The sequence below is a fragment of the Mauremys reevesii genome, linkage group 6, assembly GCF_016161935.1.
Source record: "Mauremys reevesii isolate NIE-2019 linkage group 6, ASM1616193v1, whole genome shotgun sequence".
Taxonomy (NCBI): domain Eukaryota; kingdom Metazoa; phylum Chordata; order Testudines; family Geoemydidae; genus Mauremys; species Mauremys reevesii.
In genome coordinates, this window is record NC_052628.1 from 75,721,501 (window position 1) to 75,749,317 (window position 27,817).

Below are 27,817 nucleotides of genomic sequence, written 5' to 3' on the forward strand. Positions count from 1 at the left end.
GATTAAGAGAGCTTTAAACTAGGAATTAGGGGGAGATGTCCAGGTAATCTCCACTCCGGATTTTAACATTGAGAAGGAAGAAAATGAGTAAGAAAGGATACAGCCGTGGGTAGGAGAATGGACATAAGGAGGAAGGGTAGTGTAGATACCAGTCTAATAGGTGATACTAGCAGTAGAATGTCAATGCCTAATCGGGTAAAGAACATGAGCGAAGCCAAACAGCAAAAATTAAGATGTTTGTACACCAATGCGAGGAGCCTAGGTAACAAAGGGGAGGAACTAGAGTTACTGGTGCAGGAAGTGAAACCAGATATTATAGGGATAACAGAAACATGGTGAAATAGTAGTCATGACTGGAGTACAAGTACTGAAGGCTATGTGCTGTTTAGGAAAGACAGAAATAAAGGCAAAGGTGGTGGAGTAGCATTGTATATCAATGATGAGGTAGACTGTAAAATAAGAAAGGATGGAATGGATGAGACAGTGTCTGTCTGGGCAAAAATCACATTGGGGAAGAAAGCTACTAGAGTCTACCCTGAGATAGTGCTTGAGGTGTGCTACAGACCACCGAGATCTGATTTGGATCTGGATAGAGACCTTTTTTAATGTTTTTAATGAACTAAATACTAATGGGAATTGGGTGATCATGGGAGACTTTAACTTCCCAGTTATAGACTGGAGGACAAGTGCTAGTAATAATAATAGGGCTCAGATTTTCCTAGATGCAATAGCTGATGGATTCTTTCTCCAAGTAGTGAACAAGAAGGGATGCCATTTTAGATTTGGTTTTGGTGAGTAGTGAGGACCTCATAGAATGGTTGTAGGGGACAACCTTGGATCGAGTGATCATGAGCTAATTCAGTTTAAACTAAATGGAAGCATAAACAAAAATAGATCTGTGACTTGGGTTTTTGATTTCAAAAGGGGTAACTAAAAAAAGTTAAGGAAATTAGTTAGGGAAGTGGATTGGACTGAAGAACTTGGGGATCTAAAGGTGGAGGAGGCTCGGAATTACTTCAAGTCAGAGTTGCAGAAATTATCAGAAGCCTGCTTCCCAAGAAAGGGGAAAAAATTCATAGGCAGGCATTGTAAACCAAGCTGGATGAGCATCTCAGAGAGGTGATTAAGAAAGAGCAGAAAGCCTACAAGGAGTGGAAGATGGGAGGGATTAGCAAGGAAAGCTACCTTATTGAGATCAGAACATGTAGGGATAAAGTGAGAAAGGCCAAAAGCCATGTAGAGTTGGACCTTGCAAAGGGAATTAAAACCAATAGTAAAAGATTCTATAGCCATATAAATAAGAAGAAAACAAAGAAGAAGAAGTGGGACTGCTAAACACTGAGGATGGAGTGGAGGTTAAGAATAATCTAGGTATGGCCCAATAATCTAAACAAATACTTTGCCTCAGTCTTTAATGAGGCTAATGAAAAGCTTAGGGTAATTTAATATAGGGAGCTATACCTATCTCATAGAACTGGAAGGGACCTCAAAAGGTCATTGAGTCCAGCCCCCTCTGCCTTCACTAGCAGGACCAAGTACTGATTTTGCCCCAGAGCCCTAAGTAGCCCCCTCAAGGGCTGAGCTCACAACCCTGGTGTCATAGGTCTTCTCCCCCACTTGGAGCTTTTGGGTTCCAAGATGGGGACCTGCATGGGCTCCTCTAAACTAATCCTAGTCTAGATCCGGTTCTGCTGCCACCAGTTAAGTTTAAAGTGGGTAACACCCTGCCTGTCCCCCAAACTTCCCCTGGGGAACCCAGATTCAAACACCTTGAATCTCAACACAAAGGGAAACAACCCATTTCCCCCCCCCCTCCCCTCTCCTAGTGCTTAGGAGAGATACCTGATTCAAACTCCTTGAATCAACCAAAGAGGGATTTACTTTTCCCCCTCCCCTTCCCCTGAAAATCCAAACAAGGGAAGAAATCAATCAAGTTCTAAAAAGAAAAGATTTTATTAAAGAAAGAAAAAAAAAGTACGCTCTCTCTGTATTACCAGGATGCAAAAATACAGGGTCTAACTTATAAAAACTGGAGAGACTTCCCCTCCCTCCTTCTCAGCATAATCAAAGTAACAGCAAACAGAAATAAAGAATTCCTTCAGCAAACACACAATTGCAAATGTAGAAATCAAATTATAAGACTAATTCGCCTTTCTAATACTCACTATACTGGATAGTAGGAAATACTCCAGGAGAACTTGGAGACATGTCTGGCCTCTCTTAGATTCAAAGAGAGCACACAGAGCAAACAAGGAACACAGACAAAGCCTTCCCTCCACAGAGATTTGAAATTATCCTGTCCCTTGATTGGTCCTCTGGTCAGGTGTTCCTCAGGTTACTGAGCTTGTTAACCCTTTACAGGTAAAAGAGACTTTAACCCTTAACTATCTGTTTATGACACCTGGATTTAGCAGGCCAATGCTCAAACCACTGAGCTATCCCTCCCACATTAGGGATAATGGTAGGATTACAAATGGGAATGAGGATATGGAGGTAGATATGCCCACATCCAAAGTAGAAGCCAAACTTGAACAGCGTAATGGGACTAAATTGGGGGGCCCATATAATCTTCATCCAAGAATATTAAAGGAACTGGCACATGAAATTGCAAGCCCATTAGCAAGAATTTTTAATGAATCTGTAAACTCGGGGTTGTACCATATGACTGAAGAATGCTAACATAGTTCCTATCCTTAAGAAAGGGAAAAAAAGTGATCCACCTAACTCCAAGCCTGTTAGTTTGACATCTGTAGTATGAAAGGTCTTGGAAAAAAATTTGAAGGAGAAAATAGTTAAGGACATTGAGGTCAATGGTAATTGAGACGAAATACAACATGGTTTTACAAAAGGTAGATCGTGCCAAACCAACCTGATCTCCTTCTTTGAGAAGGTTACAGATTTTTAGACAAAGGAAACGCAGTGGATCTAATTTACCTCGATTTCAGTAAGGCATTTGATCCGGGTTCACATGGGGAATTATTAGCTAAATTGGAAAAGATGGGGATCAATATGAAAACTGAAAGGTGGATAAGGAACTGGTTAAAGGGGAGACTACAATGGGTCGTACTGAAAGGTGAACTGTCAGACTGGAGGGAGGTTACTAGTGGAGCTCCTCAGGGATCGGTTTTGGGACCAATCTTATTTAATCTTTTTATTACTGACCTTGGCACAAACAGTGGGAATGTGCTAATAAAGTTTGCCGATGACACAAAGCTGGGAGGTACTGCCAATACAGAGAGGGACCAGGATATCATACAGGAAGATCTGGATGACCTTGTAAACTGGAGTAAAAGTAATAGGATGAAATTTAATAGTGAAAAGTGCAAGGTCATGCATTTAGGGATTAATAACAAGAATTTTTGTTATAAACTGGGGATGCATCAGTTGGAAGTAACAGAGGAGGAGAAGGACCTCGGAGTATTGGTTGATCACAGGATGTCTATGAGCCGCCAATGTGATATGGGCATGAAAAAAGCTAATGCGGTCATGGGATGCATCAGGCAAGGTATTTCCAGTAGAGATAAGGAGGCACTGGTGAGACTTCATCTGGAATACTGTGTGCAGTTCTGGTCTCCCATGTTTAAGAAGAATGAATTCAAACTGGAACAGGTACAGAGAAGGGCTACTAGGATGATCAGAGGAATGGAAAACCTGTCATATGAAAGAAGACTCAAAGAGCTTGGCTTGTTTTGCCTAACCAAAAGAAGGCCGAGTGGAGATATTTATTCCTCTGATATATTTATAGAGAGCAATCATACCAGGAGGGAAAGGAATTATTTAAGTTCAGTACCAATGTGGATACAAGAACAAATGGATATAAACTGGCCATCAGGAAGTTTAGACTTGAAATTAGACGAAGGTTTCTAAACATCAGAGGAGTGAAGTTCTGGAACAGCCTTCCAAGGGGAGTAGTGGGGGCAAAAGACATATCTGGCTTCAAGACTAAGCTTGAAAAGTTTATGGAGGGGATGATATGATGGGATAGCCTAATTTTGGCAATACATTGATTTTTGACTATTAGCGGTAAATATGCCCAATGGCCTGTAATGGATGTTAGATGGAGTGGGATCTGAGTTAGTACAGAGAATTCTTTCCTGGGTGCTGGCTGGTGAGCCTTGCCCACATGCTCAGGGTTTAGCTGATCGCCATATTTGGGGCTGAGAAGGAATTTTCCTCCAGGGCAAATTGGCAGAGGCCCTGGGGTTTTTTTGCCTTCCTCTGCAGCGTGGGGTATGGGTCACTTGCTGGAAGATTCTCTGTACCTTGAAGTCTTTAAACCAGGATTTGAGGACTTCAGTGGCTCAGACATAAGTTTGATACAGGAGTGGGTGGGTGAGATTCTGTGACCTGTGTTGTGAAGGTCAGACTAGATGATCATAATGGTCCCTTCTGACCTTAAAGTCTATGATTCTATTAACAGAAATTTAGTATGGGAAAGCACAAGGAATGCAGAATCAGCTCTGATCCTGCCTAGGGGGAAAGGTTGGAGAGAGGCAACCTCTTATTAGGCTAGACTGATTTTATTTTAGGAAGTCAATTTGGTTGATCATTGTGAAGCTTCCATCTCCTCAGTACAAGTTAGCCCCAAGATAAGAATTTCATGTGTGATCCATGGAAATAATGCTATTATAAAACTTGTTACTTAGTATTTTAATGTGAATGCTATTAGAAAAATACCAGGTGTAGTTAACAACAAAACTCCCCACCCTCAGTGTTAATGAATAAGGCATGGACAAATCATTATCTTCTGACCTGATCAGAAAGGTTTACTTTTGCTCCTGAGATTTCCCACACACAAGATATCATAAAAACAAGGGGAAATACTGCTATCTCAGGGATAGTTATGACTTGTTGACTATTCCAAGCTCTGCCACTGACTAATCTTGTGATACAGGGTAAATCTCATAACTTCTCTATGCCGTCTGTAAAATAGGGGTAACAATGCTTTGTCTTTGTGAAATGCTTTGAAATCTACTCATGAAATGCACTATCCAAGTGCTGCTATTTTATCACAAAAAATTAGTAGGGAAAAACTCTGGCTCTGTGAAATTTTCTTATATTATGGAAAGGAGCCAGTTAGCACTTGTGTGCTGACATAGAGGCAATTCAGACCCATGTTTTAAAGGCACCCGCTCAATATGCTTCTTTAAGGGGTAGCCTAAATGTTATAAAGTCTCCCTGGCCTTGCACAAATACAAGGAAATTACTTCCCTTCTGAGAAAACCCCCTCGGTGGTTGAATATGACTATTGGTGGGGCAGATCTGTTTTTCAACATCCAGTGCAGGAAGGGTGCTTTGATACAATGGGTGTTGAAACCGGTTGTGGATTTGGTTGGTTGGTGTTGGGGTGTGTGTTAAGACACAATGCCTTTAATTTGGTCCTGGTGCAATCATTTACACCTGTGCAAAGTTCTGATGTGCTCATATTTTCCATACCCTTTGTACTTGCTTTGCACAGGTGTAAGTGGTCACGCCAGGGGCAAGATAGCTGAGAATCAAGGCCAAGGAAGTGGCAAAGTGGACCTAAGAATAAAAAGGGGAAGAAGTAGTTTATCAAAGGCCAGGGTGATAGGGTGTTATACAGATGCAACAGCTGGGTATACTCTCAGACTCATGAGGTAACAAGCCCTTCTGTTACCTTCTATGTCAAATGGCTAATCTGAGTTGTTGAGGGAGAATTTTTCAAAACAAGCCTACACAATTGGGTTAAGTTGATGGTTTTTACTGTGGGTTTTTGTTAATTGAAATATAGTTTGTTATATTCCTGCCTCTTTCATTAATGATGCCCACCTTTCTGCAGGACTCAGAGAGGGCACAGGTTTCTGAAGTTCTGTGACTCTGAAAACTAGTGTGAAATTCTGTAGTGAATGCTTGATCTTAATTTGGTAAGTCTGTCTGGTGTTTAGTGTGTGTCCCCGTGTTTGGAATTTTCTAAGGATTGAGAATGAAGATGATCCACCTTTTGATAGACAGGCTTCTTGTTTAATTTCCTAATTTTGGAAAGTGCTCAGATATAACAGTGCTGAAGAGAACAGAAATGTAGTAATTGTGTTACTTTTGTTTGGACAAATTGATTAAATAGACTGAAAAAAGTCACTTTTCCAATACTATATAGTTAGTACTATACACTGTTCAGCCTAAAGGACAACAGTTAACTTTCTCAATTTATCCTCCTCCTTAAGTATATTTAAGGAGTTCCATCTACCCACATTATTCTTTTCTGCTCTGTGATGCAAAAATGCACTAGCAGAAACTTGCCAGTCACTAAATTAAGATACAGTGAAGTCACAGATGGGACTAAAATGTCATTTTTTCTGTGTTCTGTCAGAGAACGTAAGGGTCAGTCTACACTACCGAAAAGACTATTAACCCTAAATCCAAGTACTATTCCTATAATACGATTAGAGAATCATGTTTTCTGTGCCCCCTAGCAAATTAAGAAAAAGCCCTAGTGTGACGGGGGCATCCCTAATTGTGGCAGAGAACCGCGTGCTAGCATGTTTTCTTTTTAATAGTGTAGCCTGAGCCTAAGGGAGAAGCTACCTTATCTCATGCCAGCAGATTTGCAAGGAAACTCTTAGGGTGTTTTAATTCCAGAGAGTAAAATGAAGATGGCAGCTAGCACAGAAAGGCATGTTTGCAGTGTTAAATCTTGTTTCAAGGAGAAATTGGGCCCTCTTGGTTCAATTTAACTTTCACTTATACTTTTACTTGAGTACTAAAGAGCTCAAATCTCCCTGTTTAACATAAGCGGACATTTTAGGCTTAGTGTAACATGTTCATCCCATTAAAAAAAAACCCACTCAGTTTTCATGGGTGAATAACAACTAAATCCAGGTGTCTAAAAGGTATGATTCTATGAAGAGTATTAGTTTGATTTTTTTTTTATCCCCCTCCCCACTTAAATAGCTCTCCTCTCTACTTCAAAATGAGCATTTGGGATGCACTGTGAAAGTCTTACAGAAAAAGCTTCATACAGACATAACAAACATTTCTTTATTGTCAGTGCAGGGTGTATTAATGATCTGAAAGTGCATTTCATTTTATCTGCTGCTGTGGAATAGCACTTACTCTCCCATTGAAAAACAAAACCATCTAGGATAGCAGATGAAGATGAGTTGCTATTCAGTCAGATGGGCTTCATCATTACTACAAAATGGAATATAAATCAAATAACTAAAATGTGGTTTGATAATGTATGCAACAGTTTCAAACCATTTGTTCAAAATCCCTTCAATCCAGTCTCAGAATAGCTGCATTTCCTTCATTGGTTTTCATCATTTTGAAACTCTAGCTTCACAAGCTGGTTCTCAAATTTTTTAACATCTACCCGATGCTTCATTAGGAACTGCCCATTTAAATGGAAGACAGGTATGTCATACTTATATTTGTCATACCACACTGCATTCTCTGGAAGGGTGATATCCACTTCCTGCAAAATAAACTTTGAAAGAAAAGAACTAAATGTTAAACATTTTATAACACTGGACACTTTAAAAAAAATAGCTGCTGTCTTTCATCACATTTCAGATTTACTTTAGCAAAATGGGTCACATTTTCAGCAGGCCTCTATATTTGCTCTGGCATGGAAACATAGATTTTGCAGGCAGAAAATGGATGTAGCCACAAACTTTGCTTGTGTACTTCCAACAACCATCTGAATGTTTAGCCCAGCATGGTTCCCTGGATTCCCAGTGAGAAACTGTACCACACATGATCTTAGTCATTTTCTTTCTGCAGGTGGGTTGCCAGGCATTTCCTGTTTTTGCTGATGGGTGCAGCATTTCTTTATGTCTACTACTGCTGGCACCACTTGCTCTAAATTCAAGCAACTGGGGTTCAAAAACTGGTCAAAGTGCACTATAGGCAGTTGACAGAATATTAGTTGGGGGAGGATGGTGGGCAAGTACTCTCAAGTGACACAAGGCAAAGGATATTTGATGGATCTGCCTCAACAGTTTTGCTGCAAACTGCATTATAAACGTGAGATATATGTATATTCTAGTACAGTGGATCTCAAACTTTTGTACTAATGACTCCTTTCACATAGCAAGCCTCTGAGTGCGACCCCCCCCTTATAAATTAAAAACTTTTTAAATATATATTTAACATCATTATAAATGCTGGATGCAAAGCAGGGTTCAGGATGGAGGCTGACAGCTCACGACCCCCCACATAATAACCCCATGACCGCCTGAGGGGTCCCAACCCTCAGTTTGAGAACCCCTATTATGGTAGCAAAAGCTTTTAAAATAGCTGCAACATTGTATTCATTGGTTTAGTTTGCTAACATTTACATCAGCCACAGAGTCTGAAAAACCTTTTGAATAATGAGTTTTAGGAAATCAGTGCTAAAACTTTCTTGAAGAGGTTGCCCATGACAGACTAATGGATGCAAATAAAATCAAGCAATTTTTCTTTTACAAAGAAAAGGTCCCATAGAAACTATTCTTTCTATATAATATACACAGTATTGTATTTCATTACCCTGTTTTTATATGGCTCAAGCACTTCTTTTGCTTCATCACACAGAGGGCACGGGTTCTAAAGGAAAATATGCAGATCATCTTAAAAGAATAAGACATGCAGATTATTCTGTTAACTTGTTTCTAAGTATGTTACATGCTATCATTACTCCAAATGCTGGTTCTCTCCTCACTGCTGCATCACTTTCAAAATCTCACTTTAATCTGCACAGCATAGATTGCAAGAGTGTAAATTTTTTTATATAAGTAATAAAAAGGAAATCTCCCTTTTTATCCAGTCAACACCTCTAAGATTTTTTACTCTACCTTTAATTTGTGACCACAAAAAAAATATTTTTGAAATGTTGCAAGTTCTAAAAGCTGACACAGCTGCATGGTTCTGAAGGCAAGTTATAGGATAGTCATAGGGTTGATTTCTACAGTCACTTCCCCAATGTATATCTGGAAAACTTTATTGACTTCCCTGGAGTCACTCCAAATATACATCAGTGTACATTATTTGGCATATAGTAATTTAACACAAAATATAGTCAGGAAAAACATGATGGTTCTGTCTCTTTGCCATGAAGTACTGTTCACAGATGGAAAATGTCTATTCCTTTCCTCCCTCCCCAAAGCTTTCTTAGGGTATGTCTAGCCTCTGCACACCTTTTGCTGTGTAGTCTACCAGAGCTAGATTGAATTCAGCTTGTGTGAGTAACAGCAGTGAAGACAATGCAGTATAGGCTTCAGCGCAGATAATACAAATGCAGCATGGACTCTACCTAGATACACACTTGGGTCACTTGCCTGTGCTGTGCTCTCTTCACTGCTGTTGTTACCCGTGCGAGCTGGAGTCAAGCTAGCTTGGGTCGGGTCGGGTAGGCTTGACTGTGAAGACACACCCTTAATGTTTGAAACCCTATGCACGGTGCTAAAGGACAAGTTTGGGGTGCAGCTGCTGTTGTTTGTAACTTGTGGAAGAGCTGGTGATGGTGAATCAGCTGAGCATACGTGTTACTGAAAAGGGCTGACAGAATTTTGTTGCATGTAATCTGTTGCAACAGACTAGACTCTTCAAACTAAACCTACGGGATGCTCAACTCTTTATGGCTTATCACTGAAAGAAAGATTGCTAAGGTAGTAGAGATGGTAAAAGAGCTGGTAGGGGCAGAAAGGCAGACAGAGATGCACCATTTCTCCTTACTAAGGGCTTGTCCAAGCATGCACGTTGCACCATTAGAATCTGAAGTGGTTTAAGACCTGACTTAGTTAAAACAGTGCAACTTACTGCTTGGATACTCCTCTGTCAGTGTAGCTATACATTTAAAGGCACAACTTAAACCAGGTTTAAACTGATATAAGATTGTCCACACACAAACCTGCACCAGATTAAATGCAGAATCGCACCTTTAAGTTAACTGGGGAAACTGTGTATTTAGACCAGGCTTTTATCAGTTTGAATTCACACTTTCAGTTATTTTGATGCAAGTCTGTGTGGGGACACTTATTTTGGATTAAGAGTTGAATTATTTTGATTGAACAACAGTTAAATAAACCAAGCCTTGTACTGAAATAAGTAAAGGTTTGGATCTAAAACTATCTAGCTATTTCATTTCCAGCCTGTGTGTGCGGACAAGTGCTAAGTAACAAAGCAAGTCATGGCACTTTACTCCTTTAATAAAGCCAGCATTGAGTTCCAATGGGAACCATGCCCAGAAATAATTCTGTGCTCTGACTAGCCAAGAGTCTCTGCAAACAGACTTTAAACTGCTTTAATGGGACATTCAGCAGCTTGCATATATGTTCGATTGCCCTGGCTGCAAACAGAATTTGAATTTAATACAGAAGAGAGATCCAGATGTGCTGGGCAACAGAAGAGGCTGAAAGGAGTTTTTATTTATACAATACATTCTCACTTATGCTAAGCCTCATTCATACTTACTCCTGTCCTTACTTAAAAAACAAAACAAAAACATGAGCCTGGGGTGAATGGGGATAAACTGAGAGCACAAATTGGTCTATTAAAAGCAGCCTGCAGTTTAGTGAGATCTTGTTTTGTAAATGCCAGTGACATGACACGTTCTGTGAGACGTGAAAAGTACTTTACCTTAAGCATGTATTCAACAAAAGAGGCCAGTTTAAAAAACGGTTTCAACTTTGCTATCAGAAATTTGGTCACAGAATTTCAAATTGCTACTGAGTATGTATGCACAATAATCATGCAAAAGAGCTTTTTCCAATTATTAATCTCTAAAATGAATGCCAATACTACCTACGTTATTGCCCTTTGGATTATGAAAAAGCACAGTGCTGGATCAGATGGCAGAGACAGAGCTGGGACTTTAAAGTATGTTTCCTCTCATAACACACATTCTACTGATTAAGAAACAAGTGCTGACTTTTCTTTTTCTAGAAAGTCTGCACTTTTATAATATAATTTCACTTTTTTCCAGGTTGGGTAGGAAAAAACCAAACATTACTCGATGAGGGAGCCTCTCCAGTCTCATCTTCTCTCAGCAAATTCACACTTTTTTCATTTTATTTAAAATTCACAACAGTTTGCATTTACATAGAAACTTTTTCATCTTTGAGCATTTTGCAATCTGTATACGTGCACCAGTATCGGACTCCTGAGTAATCTCAGGACCTATATGTAAATCCGTGGTAGAGATCATCCTTGAATCGAGGGATCGCCAATCAAAATCAATAAATAACATGCTACAAAAACAATGTGCAGAAGGTAAAATTTTAGGCAAAAGTACCAAATGAAACTCCTTCCTATGAAAAGTAAAGTAGGATCATTAATACTTCTGCAAAGAACACAGGATCTCAGTTAAGGTTCTACATTGAAATGTGAGACTGTATACAAATAGCCCCCATTCCTGCTTAACTGATGTGCTTGCTGGGTGCATTCGGAGTCCTATCTGCTCAATCTTCAGACAAAAACTACTTATTGCTTTTTACCCCTGTTAACACCGCAGAGCCACCAAAACAAAGAGGGAATGGTTGGATTTTATTTCTCCTGGTGCATCATTGATAGAACTAATGTTAAACCTTTCTAGCCCCATTGACACGATTTTGCCCAGGTGTCATTGAGGGCCTAATTGGCCATCAACACTTCTGTTAGGACAGTGATATATGATAAATAAGTAACTCACCTTTATCTTCCAATCTCAGGTCAAGCCACTTATGGTGTACTCTACGCAGTAGCTGGGAGGGTGCTTCCCAATATGGGCAGGCACTTGTTCTAGCTCTATTCGAACTCATGTGCTAAAGATAGTGTGGCCGTGACAGCACCGGCAGTAGCTCGGGCTACCCATCCAAATATGTATGTGGGGGTTGGGCATGATTGTACTTGGGTAGCTAGCCCAAGCAGCCTTCCATGCCACCATGGCCCCACTGTAATTTCAGCAAGCTAGCTTGAGCAGAGCCAGCATGCCTGTCTGCCTATGCTGAGAAGCACCCTCCCAGCTGTTGTGTAGACATGCTCTTAAAGAAAAGAACTTTTAACTTGTAAACTGGGTCCACAGGCTAAGGATTCACTGAGCCACAATAATCCTACAGCTCCCTCTTGCCACTTCTATAGAGTCACAGAATAGAACCAAACTATAAGGTCTCACCCAAACGATACCCACACAGTAAGCTGCACGGAACTAAATCTCTCTACCTCTAAAAGATGAAGGGCTGAGCCTTTCCGTCTAGGATCTATTGAACCTACAGTTCCTGGAAGGCTGATATTTAGGCCCTCCTGTCTGGCTTTACAAACTCATGTTTTACCTTGGTGAACAAAGTTAATACTGGTGTATTTGTAGTGGCTGCACATAGTCGTCTCCATAGTGGCCTAGAAGAATATTTTGCTAGCTGCTTTGCCGTACTCTCAAACCAAAGCATCTTTTATCCTGTTAAAACAAAAATCAGAAATTACATGCAGAGTACAGTTTAATTTTTCACTAAGCTATAGCTCAGAAAATCCAATAGTAAGGCAGAAGTGGTGGTTCCATGGGAGTTCTGAAATACATACTCAAGCAAACCATTTTCACAACACTTGTGTTCACAGCCTCCACATATTAATCTTAAAAAAAAAAGTTTACGATGCAGAAGCCATATTATCAATTTAATGTAATCCAAGAAGCTCTATTTAAAATTTAGATTTCATTTTCTTGCTGCAGTGCCTTTGCTAAATTCTCTAACACAAATGCTGACAAAAATACATTACAATGTTTCAACTAGACATATGCCAGTAAGAATTACACAATACTAACAGAATGCAAAGTGCTATGCTTTGAACCGCTGTAACCTTGCTGATTTGCTTGACACAAAATATTCTACTTACTCAAAATTATTCCATCAAACTAGTTCTGTGTCTAATCAGAATGTTAAAATAATGTTTCCTGCAGCAAGTAAAAAAACAACAACAAACTACAGACAAGATGATTTAACTTTAAGAGCATGCAAATTGTCTCGTTCTTTCTGCAAGAGCAAACTAATTGATGAATACGTTGATGGCTTTAGGGCCTGTTTGGTTGTGTTTTTTTAAGTGAAGTTAGTGCAGGTGCAGTATGCCATATTGGATACTGAAAACCTTCACCCATACAAGAGCATGAATAGCAATACTGCTTTCTCCGTAACAGCCTACCAATGAGTGTTAACCTTGGCTTCTAAGGATCACCTGTAGGATTGAGAGACTTCTTTATACTCCATGCCTATTCATTCTTTGGCCTCTGTGTTACGATTGTCAGCAAAGATGTCAATTCTGATGGTGGTTATTGTGGATATCTATTCATTAGAAACTGCACTAGGACCACCCACCCAGTTTACATAGAGTCAAATCCTACTGTTCTTATTTGGACAAAATTTACATTGGTTTTTGCTAACTATAGATGACAACTTTATATTTCATTTGAATGTATTTGAAAGCTGTGTTAAGTGTGAGGCACAACACAGAGCAAAAGGAATACTGAGCTCTGTATGAAAAGCATATTCCAAGAACCCTATTAAATAGAATTGAGTTGAACTGTGCCCTGAATTTGGAGCATTCATAGTGTAAAGTAGGGCTCAGTCAATGTGTTAGGTGAGTTAAGAAAAACATGAAGTCCAGCTTCTTAAAGCTAAAGGAGCAGTTATTTCAAAGAAGAAAAGACTTTACAGAGATGCAATTTGGCCAACAGACCCTCCCATCACACAAGAACAAAATAATAGATTGGAAGAACTGTGAATCTGAACTTTATATTAACTTAGTTCATTTCCTTCCTTCCTAAATGAAAAACCATACCAATAGTGACCCATCATCCTGACTGGCACTGTCTAGGACTTTTGTCTTTTTTTGGGAAGCAAGGCAAGAACAATTTGCCATGCTCCCAGGAGAGTCTTAAGCAGAACATGTGCCACAGATGAGTTATATCTGCTAAAAAGGGGAAGTTATGTCTAATGTACTAAGTCACAACCTTGCAAAAGTGGTTTATCTGCAACTTGATGGCCTACTTTCAGATACTGGAAAATAATTTGGACTTGTCACAAACACACAAAAAAAGGAGTTTGAAATGAAATACATTGTAATGCACAGGCTGTTGCGATTGTGTCCCACTACTTCTTCAGGATGGAATCAGCTGCTCAACTGTGTGTCATATGCTCTATACTGCTAACAGACATTCTCCTGTAATTCAGCTGGCGAGGTCTTCTGGAGCAGGAGGATCTGAGTTGTATCCTTGTTCTCACCATGAAGTTCCAGGTGAATGTGATACACAAGACAGTGCCATTAGTGTTGACTAGAAGTCCTTAGGCAGTGTGATGGGGTGTTTATCCTACACCAGCACCAAAAGGAAGCTGAGAAGGACCAATTAGTGTGATAGATCACACATGAGGGGTTCAGGCTGAAGAAGCAACCCCTGCTTGGTGGAAGAAGCTCAGCTGAACAGGTGTGGGCTGGACTAGTATGAACTCAGGAAGCTGGCAACAGAAAAGGCTTCAGCCAGGAAGTCTGCAGTCACTCTCTGTGTACTAGAGGGGAAACGGTAGGAACCTAACCCTGAGAGAAGGGTGGACCCAGAAGAGAGAAGGGTGAAGGGGAAAAGAAAGGCACTGGAATCTTTGTAGAAAAGAGAGGAGGCAAAGCCAAAATCAGATTCCTGTGGCTCTTCTCCCCTAACTCCTGCATTCCCTCCCCACCCCGTTTTGCACTGTCCACACCGGCACGATGTCAGCAGGAGACGCTCATGTCTTCACCAGACGTGCTACAGCTGCATCAGTGGAGCTGCGCTGATGTATCACTGTAGTGCACACTTGCCCTGAATAGTATCTGGAGTCCATAATGTGACCAAGCAGCTCCCTTTTTTGTGGGTGTTGGTCTGCTACCTCCAGCAGTGGCACATAGCTCCCTAGGAACTAGCTGTGCAGCCCATCCTCCTCCTGGTCTTCCCACCAGCTGCTATCCAGCACCTGCAGCACTGTGATCAGCTCCCCTGCTGCAAAGTGCAGCCCCTGCTGGAGCCACTCTGCACTTTCCCAAGCCTTGCAGTTTGGATGGGCAATGCCTCTCTGCCTCCCCAAACTATGTCCATCTTAAAAAGGGGGCATGGTCCCCTGACCTGCCCGATTCTGGTGCTGGTGGAAGAAAACCTGTGGGAGGCAGAGTAGGGAGCAGCAAGATTGAAAATTGATTAGCGCTTGGCTGCATATTGTAGGGTCCCTGGGCTGGAACCTGGAGTAGTGGGTGGGCCTGAGTTCCCTTATCAGCCACTGACAAAGTGGCAGATCTTGGGCAGCAGGTCCAGTGTGACTCTGTTTCCCCAGAAGGGGAATCTCCATAGTGACCTGGCTGGCTGGGTCACAAAAAAGAAGCTGCAACTCCTGGAGCGACAGAGGGGTTGCAGAGAGAGAAGAAAATGGAGGAGAGACCACAGAGGGAGGCACTGGACAACTATTCCCCAGGGCAGCTGGGAGGAGACACCACTGGCACTGAGTGAGTACCCCATGATAGGCAGCCACAAACTTGTTCTCATGAGCCATATGGCAATCTGTTTGTATGGGGTTTTACATAACTGAAGAGGTGAGCTTAGCAATGTGCAAATCTGATTGACAATAACTGACCTCAGCAGTCAGATTTAGGAATTTTTATGTCCACAACAGCAATGAAAGTCTACCTAAAGCTGGATATGTTTGGAATGATAAAATGCAGCATGTGGACCTACTTGCATCCAAGATAAAAATGTCAAATTAAATAGTTTGTATTAATTTTATAACTTGGCAAAATACTTCTGCTACCAACCCAACAGCCAAGCTTGTCATTAAAAATATTTAAATCTGTGTTTTTTTAAAGTGAAACCAAGAAAGTATTTTCTGAGTTCAAGAATAGGTCTTCATTGACCAGAATTATTATTGATGCTAATGAATCACTACACTGCCAATTCCTCAAGCCTATGAGTTGTGGTTTCCATAACATCCAATGCACAAGTAGTAATATTAACTTATGTGCAATTCAAATATGAGTGAGCGTAAATGTCATTACTTATTAATAGATGCTAGACACAGCCAAAAATGCTAAGGAAATTCAGCCTTTACATTGCAAATCAAACTTGCATCCCACATGCCTTCCATGGAACTTACAGCCTTATAGCCTAAAGAAGAGCAGGAGCCCTGGACTCTGGCTTATTTGCTTGTGTGGTGTGAGATAGTGGGGCCCTACTCAGCAGTTATACTTATATAAATTGGAAGTAACTCCATTAAAGTCAATGATCCCAATTGTGGGCTGTGTTCCACCCATTCCATGCTGCTCTACTGCCACACAGCATCTCTAAAACCTAGATGGGGTTAGGGGAAGATGTCATCAGATGGTATAGAGCTGCCACAGCACAGAGGACTCCTGAAGTCCCTGGTTGCCAAAATAGTCCCTTAGGGAAGCTAATGCAGGTTACAATAGCTGCCCCAACCTGTGCTAGGGAACTGACCACAGCTCCTGAAGAACAGTTGAGGATCTGGCCCAGCGGAGGCTCTCTGTATTGGCTTCTGAGTTAATTCTCCTTCTGGTGAAATAAAACAAAGTTTTGGATAAAACCAAGTAATAGCTTATTGAATGTACTGAAGGATAGATGGGGATGTAAAGTCTAGTTCCTGTCAGCAGCAAACTAATAAAAGGTAATTACCCCAGATATTATCATCAATCACTGGGCCATATATATTCTCACCAATTCACACAAGAATTCAGGTAACTCTTGGGCAACTCTACGGTATCGCTTAAGTCGATCTAACTTAAGTCATGCAGGAGTGTGAAACCCCCTCCCCACAAGCAACGCAAGTTTTGCACTGTCCACACCAGCACTATGTCGGCAGGAGACGCTCTTGTCTTCACCAAACGTGCTACAGCTGCATCGGTGCAGCTGCACTGATGTATCACTGTATTGCACACTTGCCCTGAATAGTATCTGGATTCCATAATGTGACCAAGCAGCTCCCTAAGCCTGGTCTGCACCATTGGTAGGTGGAATGCACTGGTTCCACTGATATGCAGAGTGCAAACATCCAATCTGTATCGATCCTTCCCCTACTTCAGTTTACAAGAGGGAAAGGAAAATGTTGTGCATATGCCCCACAGATCCCACTCAACGTGGGAAAAAATCTGTGGCATGTGGGATTTTGTGTGTGTGTGGGGGGGTGTTTAATGATGAAATTAAACTGCTAACAATTAGTGGAAAACCTTTCAGCACAGTCATTCTTGGAGCACTTTTTGACATTTAAAGATCCTTCTCAGGATCAGCAATACCTAAACAGGAAGCAAAGGAGCTTGCTAACGCCAAAATCCCGTTTTTCTCCATACTGTAAAGAGATGTTAATAACTTGACAAATATGATGTTTGGAAGATAAACTTGGCCTCTACTACATTCCAGAAAGAGAAATTGGACGAATCTATAAATAGTCTCCTCCAGCAAATAAATCCTAGTTTTCAGCATAAACTGTAATGCTGAAACTAACTTTAACTAGTTAATTAGCTGTTTATAAAGCTAAAGAAAAGATACACGTCTGACTTTTTTCAACTTATTTTTAATAATGACACTTTCTTAAATAATCTCAACTTCAAAACACTGATGTACTCTACCTCCATGGCTCTGACTGTATTGTACCCATAATTATGAATATATTTGGATCTGACTAGTAAGGTCCACTTTTTCATGATTCTCTGTGCATAGCTGAGTGCGCAGTTAATTACAGGAGTTGCATGTGCAGTTGCAGTGTTTGTGAATAATGTGTGCACATATAATGATTAAAATTTAAGACCGAGGATCCCGAGACACATTTGACAGAGCAACTGAGATTCCCTGGACAAATCACAAGTACCTTTATGCAAGGGACTGCACTGGTAACCTGTCAGGATCACATAAACTATGTTAAATTTGAATAAAAGAGCAGATTGCAGCTGATCTAATCTAAATGTCAAATATGGATGCATGGCCAAAAAGAACAACCGTGGAGGTAGATAAGCAGAAAGAGCCTCTCTTCACCTCTTTATTGCACACTAGCATAGCTGTTGGCACATTTCAGAAATCCATGGGCCACAGGCCAAACACTATTGCAGCTTTGTGTGTTTGTGACTGTTCTAGAAAACAGACCTACACAATGACTGTTACAGAAATTATGGTATAATGGTTACATACTTATTCTCCATTTGATCTTCAGCCTGGAAATCTAGATCCACATGCTGAATATGGTAAAAAGATCAGAAGTGGGGAAGAAGGTGCTATCTAAGCAGTAAGGTAAACATGCAGTCATTGAATGTAAGAAAACAGACTGGTGGCTCAGCTGGGTGCTGGATTAGAATAGCCTTTCTTCTGGAGTTCCTCATTCACACCTAGCTCTGGTCACAAAGGAAAATGTATTTGCTGTTAATCTGGTCCCTTTTACATGATATTTAACTTGTCAGATGCTGGTATGAAGGACAGTCCCTCAAGCAGAGACAAAAAGCAGTTCTGGGATGAGGAATCCCAGTGCCCAACAGTTGGAGTAAATGGGGGTACTGGCGGGATCCTCATAGGGTGCTGAGGGACCTTACTTAGGGGTTCTATCTTTTGTATGGTGTCTCAAATTGAAGTTGCTGGTGCTTTCTCTCGCTCTCTCTCTCTTTTGCTCTACAACAAAGTCTCTCTTGGCGAAGGGAAGGGAAGGGAGAACTTCTTCTATACTCCCTTCCTCATCCCCAGTTCTAGATGCTTCTCCCTCCTACCCCCATGTTTTCTATTCTATTTGCATTAGCCTCCTCCATCCTAACTCCCTCCCCATCGTTGTTTTCCTTTTCTCTAGCCCCATTTTTGGGAACCTCCTTTTCTCATTTCTGGGGACTCTTCCTTTCTGAATCTCTCTGCCCAGCCTCTGCTACTGCTCAGTTTTCCAGACCAGCAGCTAAGCAAAATTTACACAATTTGGTCAGTTTTACTCCTATCCAACTTATTATGAACAGCATCAGTGAAACTTACCAGACTTATCAGGTTCACTTTGCTGATGCCTCTGCTCATGAAAGGAACTTGCCAACTGACCATTTGTGAGTACATATTTAAAGTCTTGCCAGTGATCCATTATTTGATCCCCAAATGATGTCCTGACTGGTAGTCTTGGCTCAAAATTTGCATGGTACTGGATTAACAGAGGTATTGCATGTTAGGCTTGGTAGAGTGCTCTTTCCTTTTCAGACAGAAGATTAATAAATAGTAGGGGTGGAGTATTTTTCCTGGAATTCTAAACAAGTTAAAAGATCCTAACCGTACTGCTGTTCATAAGTCTTGAAGTACTACTTTTTCCATGGGCACACAGCATACTTAAAAAAAAAATAAAAAGTTTTCAGAGAAAAACCAATTTTTCTTGTCAGAATTGATTCATTATAAGCATATTCTGTAACACCATTTTAATATTCACTTCAATGGGGGAATGTTACAAAATCTGTGCACACTGTTACAGAAAATGTTCTGAGAATAAACTATCAGCACAATCTCCCACATCTCTTCCCTCCTGCCCTTAATTATAATACTTTAAAAAAATGCTACAGTCCTACAGCACTCCATCCTAGGTGAGATTAAAGATATTATTTCATGGTAATGCACAGGGACCTATGTTTAGTTGCAGACAATGGAAATACACCCCTAAAAATATATTGAGTCAACATTCTTGACTTTGACCAGATATATATTACAAATTCAAAGCATACTGACATACAGTATATTGCTGTAATAGCTGTGAAACACAGCTGTCTTTCTGAAAGACATGCAATCTTGTATATAATAGCTAGTTATCATAAAGTAGGATTTATGAGTTTAAAAGCACATTTTAAACAGCTTCATTTGAGCTATCAAAGAAAACTCCAGAGTGAAGTGATCCATTCTCCTGCGGGGGGATTCCTAAAAAACTTTGTTTCCCATTGTCCTCCTTTCTTTTTGAAGATATTTTCTGAATTCTCAATATCCTCTACAGATTGGAAGTCAGATTTTATTAGAAAAGTTTCTCAGTCGCTGTTAATAACTTGGCTAGCAAATAATCTACATGGGTTTGAGGCTTATACTTTCTGTTAAAGGAAAGCATAGGTTAAATATATAGACATGCCAAAATGCCTACTTTGCCATTTACAAATGACATTTACGCTACTTCTTGCTTAATCTGAATGTCCATTGCTATCACTTTGATTGCAATAAGTAGAGGATAAAGTTATCTAGAAGACCACTCAAGAGCATAATCAAAGCATATATAATTCACAGAAAGTCATAGAATTTCAGTAACCACTTCTGAACAATACAGATGAATTTCAGTCATGGGTTTTATTTTCAGGGACAAATTTTGATAACTTATCCAAGTTCTGCACAGAACTGCAAGTCTACTTGTATATGCAACTCCCACAAATACACATTGAACAATGGATTGCCAAATGGCTAAACCTCTGTCTGCACACACACATTGCTTGAATGTGTGCAAAACCATGCCACACTCATCTTTGTGCCCATCAGTGGGCCTCTACTTCTTAAAATACTTGGCCTCCAGTGTCAGTCTTGCCTGAGGGCTGTGTTTTTTGTTTTTGTTTTTTCCCCCCCTCCTTTAGAATTGTGATCTTCCTGTTGATCAAATGGTTCTCTCCCAGGGCCAGTGATCAAGTTATGTGACCATAGCTGCTGAAAATCAGAAATCAATTAAAGGCAGAAATTGCAGTACAGTATTGGGTAATCTAATTTTATATTTTAATACAAATTATTTGTTTTGTATGGATATGATCACATTGACCAGTGAAGGTACTTTATATGCTTACATACAGAATATGTATAGTAGCTATCTTATTAGCAAAAACAGAAAGGTGGTTGTTTTATAACTAATGACAAGGGATTATAAGTGTGCTGGAAAAGGCTAAGATTTCTTTACGTTAATACTAAGTATATTTGCAAACATCTAGATTATCAAAACTGTTATTGTATAAAATATTTATTTAACATTATTTGCAACACTAAAATGCATATTGTAGCATGTACAATTTCATTTACTGATATGCTATGTGCATCATCCTTAAATGAGGTTAGAACAAGTACTGGATTACAGAAAATGAATACTGTTCTACTCTGAAAAACAAGTTTACCCGACAAACAAGTTATCTGTTTATGTCGTTGGTAAAAATAAGGGCCAAGATTTCCCATTTAGGGCACAATGGTAAAATTGTATGCTGCTGGTATACAACAGAGCTCACCCCATGGCTGTCACTGGTGGAGCTGCACCAGTGCTAGACAACTATTGGGAGGATTTCTGATAATGTTTATGAATCAGTTTTCTCCTACCTCTCTAAACACTCCTTCAGTGTCTCCCCTCTGTTTGCTCTACACCTTATCTCTGGATAATCTCATCCACACACACAGTCACCTACCATCTCTGTGCAGATGATTTACAGATCTATCTTCTACTTCAGAACTGTCTCCTTTTGTCAGAACTAAAATCTTAGTCTGTCTCTCCCACATCCTCCTGGATATCCCTTTCTTGATCACCGTGGTCAACATCACCATTTTGGCCTATAACCTGGTGTCAACTTTGCCTCATACCTCTCTCTAAGTCAAGAACATAAGAATGGCCATACTGAGTCAGACCAAAGGCCCATCTAGCCCAGTATCCTGTCTACTGACAGTGGCCAATGCCAGATGCCCCGGGGGAATGAACCCAACAGGCAAGGATCAAGAGATCTCTCTCCTGCCATCCAGGAGTCCTCATGCCCAGGCTATATCTAAGCATTGCAGATTCTTTCTACATAATATCCCTAGGATACAGCCTTTCTGATCCACCCACACAGCTAAATCACAGGCTCTCGTCTTGTGTCTCAGTTACTGCAACATCCTTTTCTGCTTTGACAAATGCAATCTTAGCCTGCTCTTATCCAGTCAGAATGCTACTGCAAAGATGATTTTCCTAGCCTGTCACTTTGACCATGTCACCCCTCTCTTTGCAACCCTCCACGGGCTTCCCCCTTTTCTATCATATCAAATGTAAACATCACACCTTCCCTTTCAAAGCCCTTTACAGACTATCCATAAGGCTGCAAGTCTGTCATGGAGTCTGTGACTTTCTGGAACCTCTGTGACTTCTGCAGTTGTGATGCAGCTGGCCTCAGGGCTGAGCAGCTGGAGCAGGCCTGGGGCCAGCCGCACCAGCCACTGCTCAGGCAACCCCAGGCAGCTTGCCCCAGGGGATGCCGGAGCAGCCGCAGGGCCCCAAGGCCACCCATCCCCCAAAGCAGCAGTGGCACCCTGGAGCCCCCCAAAGTAGCAGCAGCAGCACCCCAGAGCACCATCAGGGGTATTTATAGTAAAAGTCATGCACAGGTCACCAGCTGTGAATTTGTTTCTTGCCTGTGACCTGTCCACGACTTTTACTAAAAATACCCATGACTAAAACGTAGCCTTAACTGTCCCCCCTCTACCTATCCACTCTCATTCAGCATTGAAAGGCCATCTCCTGTTTCCAACTGGCCCACCGTATTGGTCTCCATTGCTCACTTGTTTAATTTTCAAACAAGCACTTGCATTCTTTCTTCCATTACATGCCCTCATGCCAGTAAAGAACTCCCTACAAACATCCCCAAAACTAACTCATTGACGCCTGGCTACGCTGCTGGCGCTGCGCTGGCTGGGCCAGCGCAGCCTGCACCTGTGCCCAGTGGGCTTCTGGTGACACCAGCTGCTGCTCAGCAACCCATGGCTGCTCACCAGCTGTGCGCACTCACCAGCCACTCTGCCAGGCTGAAGGCCAGGAGCCATCCCAGAATCTCTTGTCACCTGCTCTACAAGCTTTACTGCCAGCTGCAGCTGCCTCAGTCAGCCGCCCCTTAAATGCAATTGCCAATAAAAAATCTCCTTCCTTGTTGCTGCAATTGGTTGAAGCAAGCTGTGTTTCAGTTTGAGTTGTTCATCAGTTGATGCCAGGAGTGCAGGTGCCAGCACAGTGGAGCACAGGGGCAGCAGAGTTGCCACAGTCTTTGGGCAGGCGGCAACACGCATGCAGCGCAGCAGGCTGGGCGGATATCCCAGATGGGGTATATCAGAAAGCAAAGGACAAGCTGGATCCGGGAGCAGGACGCAAAGGCAGGTACAATGCAGAAAGGGACATGCTGCGATACAAAGCCATGGATCCGCGATCCGAGGTGATCGATGATCATCCGCCCAATCCCAGGGTAACGATGGACACTGGGGGTGACCCCCGGGCCAATGGAGCCCCCTGCGAGGGAGGGGAAAGGAGGAGGGGACTGGGGGAGGAGGAGGAGGAGATGGAGAGGAAAGGGCAGGAGAAGAAACTGGAGGGGAGAGGGGGGCAGGGGAGGAGGGGAGGAGGAGGAGGGGGGCATCCAGCCAGAAAGAAGAAGCCAGGAGGAAAGCACCCCAGAGCAGCAGCAGAGCCAGGCACCAGGGGACAGGAGGAGAGCAAGTACCCAATGTGGGCTTTTCTGCAATGGTGTGGATCTGGCGAGGAAGGAATTATGGTGTGGCAAGCAAAGATGTGGAATAGATGGATGTTGATGTGGTCTATCACGTATGGTCAAATGTTCATGCTTATCTCAGCAAAGAGCTGCAAGGCGTGCAAGCTATTAGCTCTGCGGGGGTGCGTTTATAGGCGGGTCCACTGTGTCTCCAGCGTCTGACCATTGGTCAGCGCGCCGGGCCTGTCCCAGGGCACTGCCCACCTGTCCATTTGGCGACACCACATTGCCGCATTCCACATCCTCAGAAGCCCCCCCCTGTCTGTTCCCTAGTGACTCTCTTTAAGGAAACATCTTCCAAAAATGTTGGGAAAACTCTGTAGTGGAGATAGAAGAGGGAAAGAGATCCTAAGATAAGATCTCTTCCCTCCTGAACCTCTTCAGATAGCCGCCCCCTCCACTCTCCCCTCACTCTCCTCCCCACCCTCTCACCATTCTCCACTCCACACTCTTTTCCAATGTTTTTGTGTTTCCTATTTTCCTTGCTGCAAAGCAAGTGTGAACTAACTTGAGTGTAACAGTTGTAGTGGATACAATTGGATACAATGGAGAATGTGTCAGTTCTGTGTCATGTGTAAAAACTCAGTGTAACAATTCATGTAACACAGATGTGACAACATTGCTTGTCATTTTCAAACATGAAAAAAAATTCAAAGAGAAAAAAAACCTAAACTCTTCAAAAACTGAGCTTAGAAACTGTTCTTCAGAACTTTGAGAGAGAAAAGAAGAGAGGAAAGAAAAAGAGGGGAAGAGAAAAAAAGCAGCAAGAGGAAAGAAAAGAAGAGCGGGAGAGAGAAAGCTGGTGCGCCAGAAAATCCTGGTATGCTAAGCTCGTTGCCATGCAAGCAGACTACCACCTCCCCACCCCACCTGTCCTGCACCCCCCATGCCAGCTGCAAGCAGAGCAACACCCCCCATCCCCAGCATTACCACCACCCACCCCCACCTGCCCCTCCAGCAACCACCCCCTCCCCCCCACCACCCTACCACCACCCACCACCTAACCCACCCCCTCCAACCCCATCACCACCCTGAAGTGCACCCTTAAAAACAACCATCCAGACATGGCATATGCAAACTTGTGACTACCCACTTGTGACTGTGTACAGTTCACCCTCTTGTTGCCTGAAATGTGTGTTAATATGTTGTGTGTCATCTGTCTGTTTTGTTTCAATATCTCAATTTTTTCTTTATTCTTGGCTGTCTGTGAAGTCTTTAATCTGAAAAGATCTTTAAAACACATAAAAAAAGAAAGAAAGAAAAACAATATTATTATTATTATGGATAATAGAAATTAAGGCTAGCAATAAGCACTCAAATGCAAGGCAGCAGGCATACAATTGGCTTTTGGCAGCAAATTCCCTCCCAAGCTTCCTCCCCCACATCCCTCCTCCTGGCAGCCCTCTCTCTCTTAGCCCCTCTCTCTGTGCCTATTCAGCTCCTCCTTGAGGCCCTGAACCTCACATGCCTCCAGGCCTTAAACCTCTTCACCCTTCCCCTCAGAGGTGCAACAAGCCCTTATCCTTCACTCTGCTTTTCACTTATTTCCAGCTCCTAATACAACCATAACCAGCTCCTTTCCCACGCACTTAAGCGCCAAACTAGCATCACAGTCAGCTCACCAGCTGCTCTCCAAAAAGCACTGCTCCCCTTGCTCCTGTCAAGCTTGCTCCCTTCCACCTTCGGCCTGTCCAAGTGTCACTGTCAATGCGGGGGTCCATCCTGGTCCAAGTCCAACAGTACAAACATTGGTCTGGGGGATCTAGGGTGAAAAGTCCTCCCTGACTGCCCCTCCCTTCCTGCATCAAAAAAGATCTTGCGTGCATCCTGCACACCAGGCTGCTGGCCCTGTGTAAATGTCAAAATGCATAAAATCCACGCAGCAAGCGCCTGGAGAAAAGAAAATACCCGTTACAATGCGATAGATCGAGCCCCAAAATACCCTGGAAGATATAGGGCGTCCATCTATCGGTGCCGTGCAGTTAGGAAAACCATTTGTGCCCATGCACCCCAATGTCCTGCATCCCCCCAGAGTCACGGTCTTTCAGTATCTGCAGCAAGCTGCATGCGATCCTTGCGCACTTGCGCGAAACGGCATCGATTACTTGCCCCAAGCACCAACACCAAACTGGTTCCCCGACCTGTTGGTGCTGTCTGGATTTGCCATCTTCCAATTGCCAATAGCCCCCATTTTCCGCCATCACAGCTCTCTCTCTTGTCCTGCGCTGCGGCTGAGCTCAGCTCAGTCTCAGCCAGCGCAGAACAATGAGTCATTTTTCTCCATCTGCTGAAGCTGCTCCCATCCATCAGCTCGTCACTTCCCACATCCATGTGATCCCGACACGCCCACTCACCACCTCCTTCAGCAGTTCCCGAGCCAGCGGTGTTGAGCATTGCCGAGCTGCTGAGTGAGCTAGTGTCACAGCTAATGTGTCTGCGGCATACAAATCCATCATCGGACCTCCTGTCACTTTGGGCTTGGGGAAGAAGCGCTGCTGGCTGGTGTCGTGCTGGTGACGTGTATCAGCAGAAGTCTCAGCAGAGTCCTCAGCAGATCGGGCTCCACAATCCCACATTCGCGATTCACAGAGAGAGAGACACTCACAATGGCGCGCGACGCTGGAATGAATGATGTGATGGGATGCGATGCACGCGGGCGCTGGCAGGCAGGAATGGAAATGACCCGACCACTTCCCCCCTTCCCTTCCCTCTTCCAGCCCAAAACAGCGCACGGGCGCAGCAGTGTGTTCTGTGGAGGGCTGCCCACAATGCACCCTCTCCTCTCTGGCTGGTGCTGGCTGTGTGGCCAGTGCCACACTGCAGCGCTGGTAGCTGGCAGTGTGCCCCAGCTGGCCCAGCCTTACACAGCTGCATGAGCAGCGCTGTAACTCCCAGCGCTGCAACTTGTAAGTGTAGCCAAGCCCATTATCTTTTATCCTCCTCCTTAGCCAGCTGTAAACTCCCTTTTCCCATGATGCTTATGAAAGCTCCACAGGGGTTAAGCTGCTTGAGTACTGAGACCAAGGCCTGTAATACTGATTCCTTGAATTTCCCCAGCAGTCCCTCTGTATGCAGCTATCGGCTGCTGTCTTGTACTTAGATTGTAAGCTCCTGGGGGCAGGGACCCTCTTTGTGTTCTGTTTGTATAGTCCCTACCAGTAGGGTCTTGGTTCAAGACTGGGGCTCCGGGTGAACAATACAACTAACTCTGAATAATAAATTCTTAGTGGAAACAGGGTGTAGATGTGTCAGTCGTGGGGAGCCTATGAAATCAATGGTGGAAGGACAAAGCACCTCCAGACAGTCACTTCTGATTTTTTATTTATCACTTTGTGGCAGTTAATTAAACCAGGCCTGTTCTCTATGGGGAGAAGACTGTAAAACTGCACACGCATGTTGGTCACCGAGTCTGTGGTGGGTTTTCTTTGAAAAAGAAACCTCCCTGTCTTTTGTGGAGTCGTTTGTCAAATGCTCTTTTGCAGTATCCGCTCTGTAGCGTCCCACCAGCCCCGGTCTATCGCTAGGTACGTCAAGAGGACCTCTCTTGCTCTCCCTGCGTGGGCCAGGCTCGGGGCGATTAAGTTTACACCGGATTTGTTCTGGGGCTATTCCACTGCCTCTTGCACCGACACCCACCCGCTTGTGCAGACTCCGCTGCGTGCCGTGGTGTCCGGCCCCAGCGCCCTGGTGGCCCCAGCAGGAAAGCGGGCGCTGCTCACTTCAGCTGCGCTGCCGCTTCAAACCTAGTCCTCTTCTAGACAACCCAGCGCCTGGCCCCAAGCGAAGCGAAGCAGGGGCACCGCGGAGCTGCTAACACACCAATCCCGCGCCGGGCTACTCACGCGGCTGCCGCTGCCCAGGGACAGAGCCTCAAGCTCGTGCGGCGCTGCCCGGCCCGGCGCTGCCCGCTCCAACAGCGGCGACTGCTCCGCCTCAGCACTTCCCTCGGGCACAGGAACGGACCAGCAGCAACTTCCTGACACTGCAGCTTGCACTGCACTCTCCGCCCACCGCCGCCTTTCGCGCTGTCCTCGGGAGTTTACACTCAAATCTCCAGGCTCGCCCCGCCTCCTACCCTGTGCTAAGTTGTTGCTCCTTAAATAAGTTCTTTGCTCCGCTTTGTTTTCCTGCCCAGGGAAGGCTCCAGTCAGCTAATAAAATAAACACAAAGAAAGTGTAACCTTCACTCTGCATGGATTATTTGAAAGCAACCCCTAAAGGTTTCCCCAAATAGTGCAGTGTCTGGGTCTATTATTTAAAAATAATGGTTGGACCATTTAAGATTTTTCTAAAGCAATTTTGTCAAAGTGTTGGCAAGGCCGTATGGCAGTGCTAAGGACTGTTATTAAACTAATATTTCCACTTAGCTGTCAACATT

At 43.0% G+C, this 27,817-nt stretch overlaps 2 protein-coding genes across 9 annotated transcripts in view; both read right to left on the reverse strand.

Moving 5' to 3' along the window:
• Positions 1–2,224, reverse strand: part of MARCHF3 (membrane associated ring-CH-type finger 3) — a 126,205-nt gene extending 123,981 nt beyond the window's left edge. The window contains exon 1 of the mRNA XM_039544514.1: positions 2,166–2,224. The gene's annotated coding sequence lies outside the window, so the exon portion shown is untranslated. The remainder of the gene's footprint in view (positions 1–2,165) is intronic.
• A 4,752-nt stretch (positions 2,225–6,976) lies between these two features.
• On the reverse strand, positions 6,977–27,498 carry C6H5orf63 (chromosome 6 C5orf63 homolog). Of its 8 annotated transcripts, none has more exons than XM_039545305.1 (6): positions 27,282–27,498; positions 18,113–18,312; positions 16,412–16,486; positions 12,246–12,367; positions 8,488–8,544; positions 6,977–7,444 (listed from the first exon to the last, which is right to left on the reverse strand). In XM_039545305.1, the coding sequence occupies exons 4-6, from the start codon at positions 12,357–12,359 to the stop codon at positions 7,265–7,267; spliced, it is 351 nt and encodes a 116-aa protein (XP_039401239.1). In that variant the 5' UTR covers positions 12,360–12,367; positions 16,412–16,486; positions 18,113–18,312; positions 27,282–27,498; the 3' UTR covers positions 6,977–7,264. The 8 variants fall into 8 exon arrangements, with proteins under 8 accessions (XP_039401239.1, XP_039401238.1, XP_039401236.1 ...); XM_039545304.1 differs by lacking the exons at positions 16,412–16,486; positions 27,282–27,498 and adding exons at positions 18,929–19,085; positions 27,076–27,249; XM_039545302.1 differs by lacking the exon at positions 16,412–16,486.
• Between the last annotated feature and the right edge of the window lie 319 nt (positions 27,499–27,817).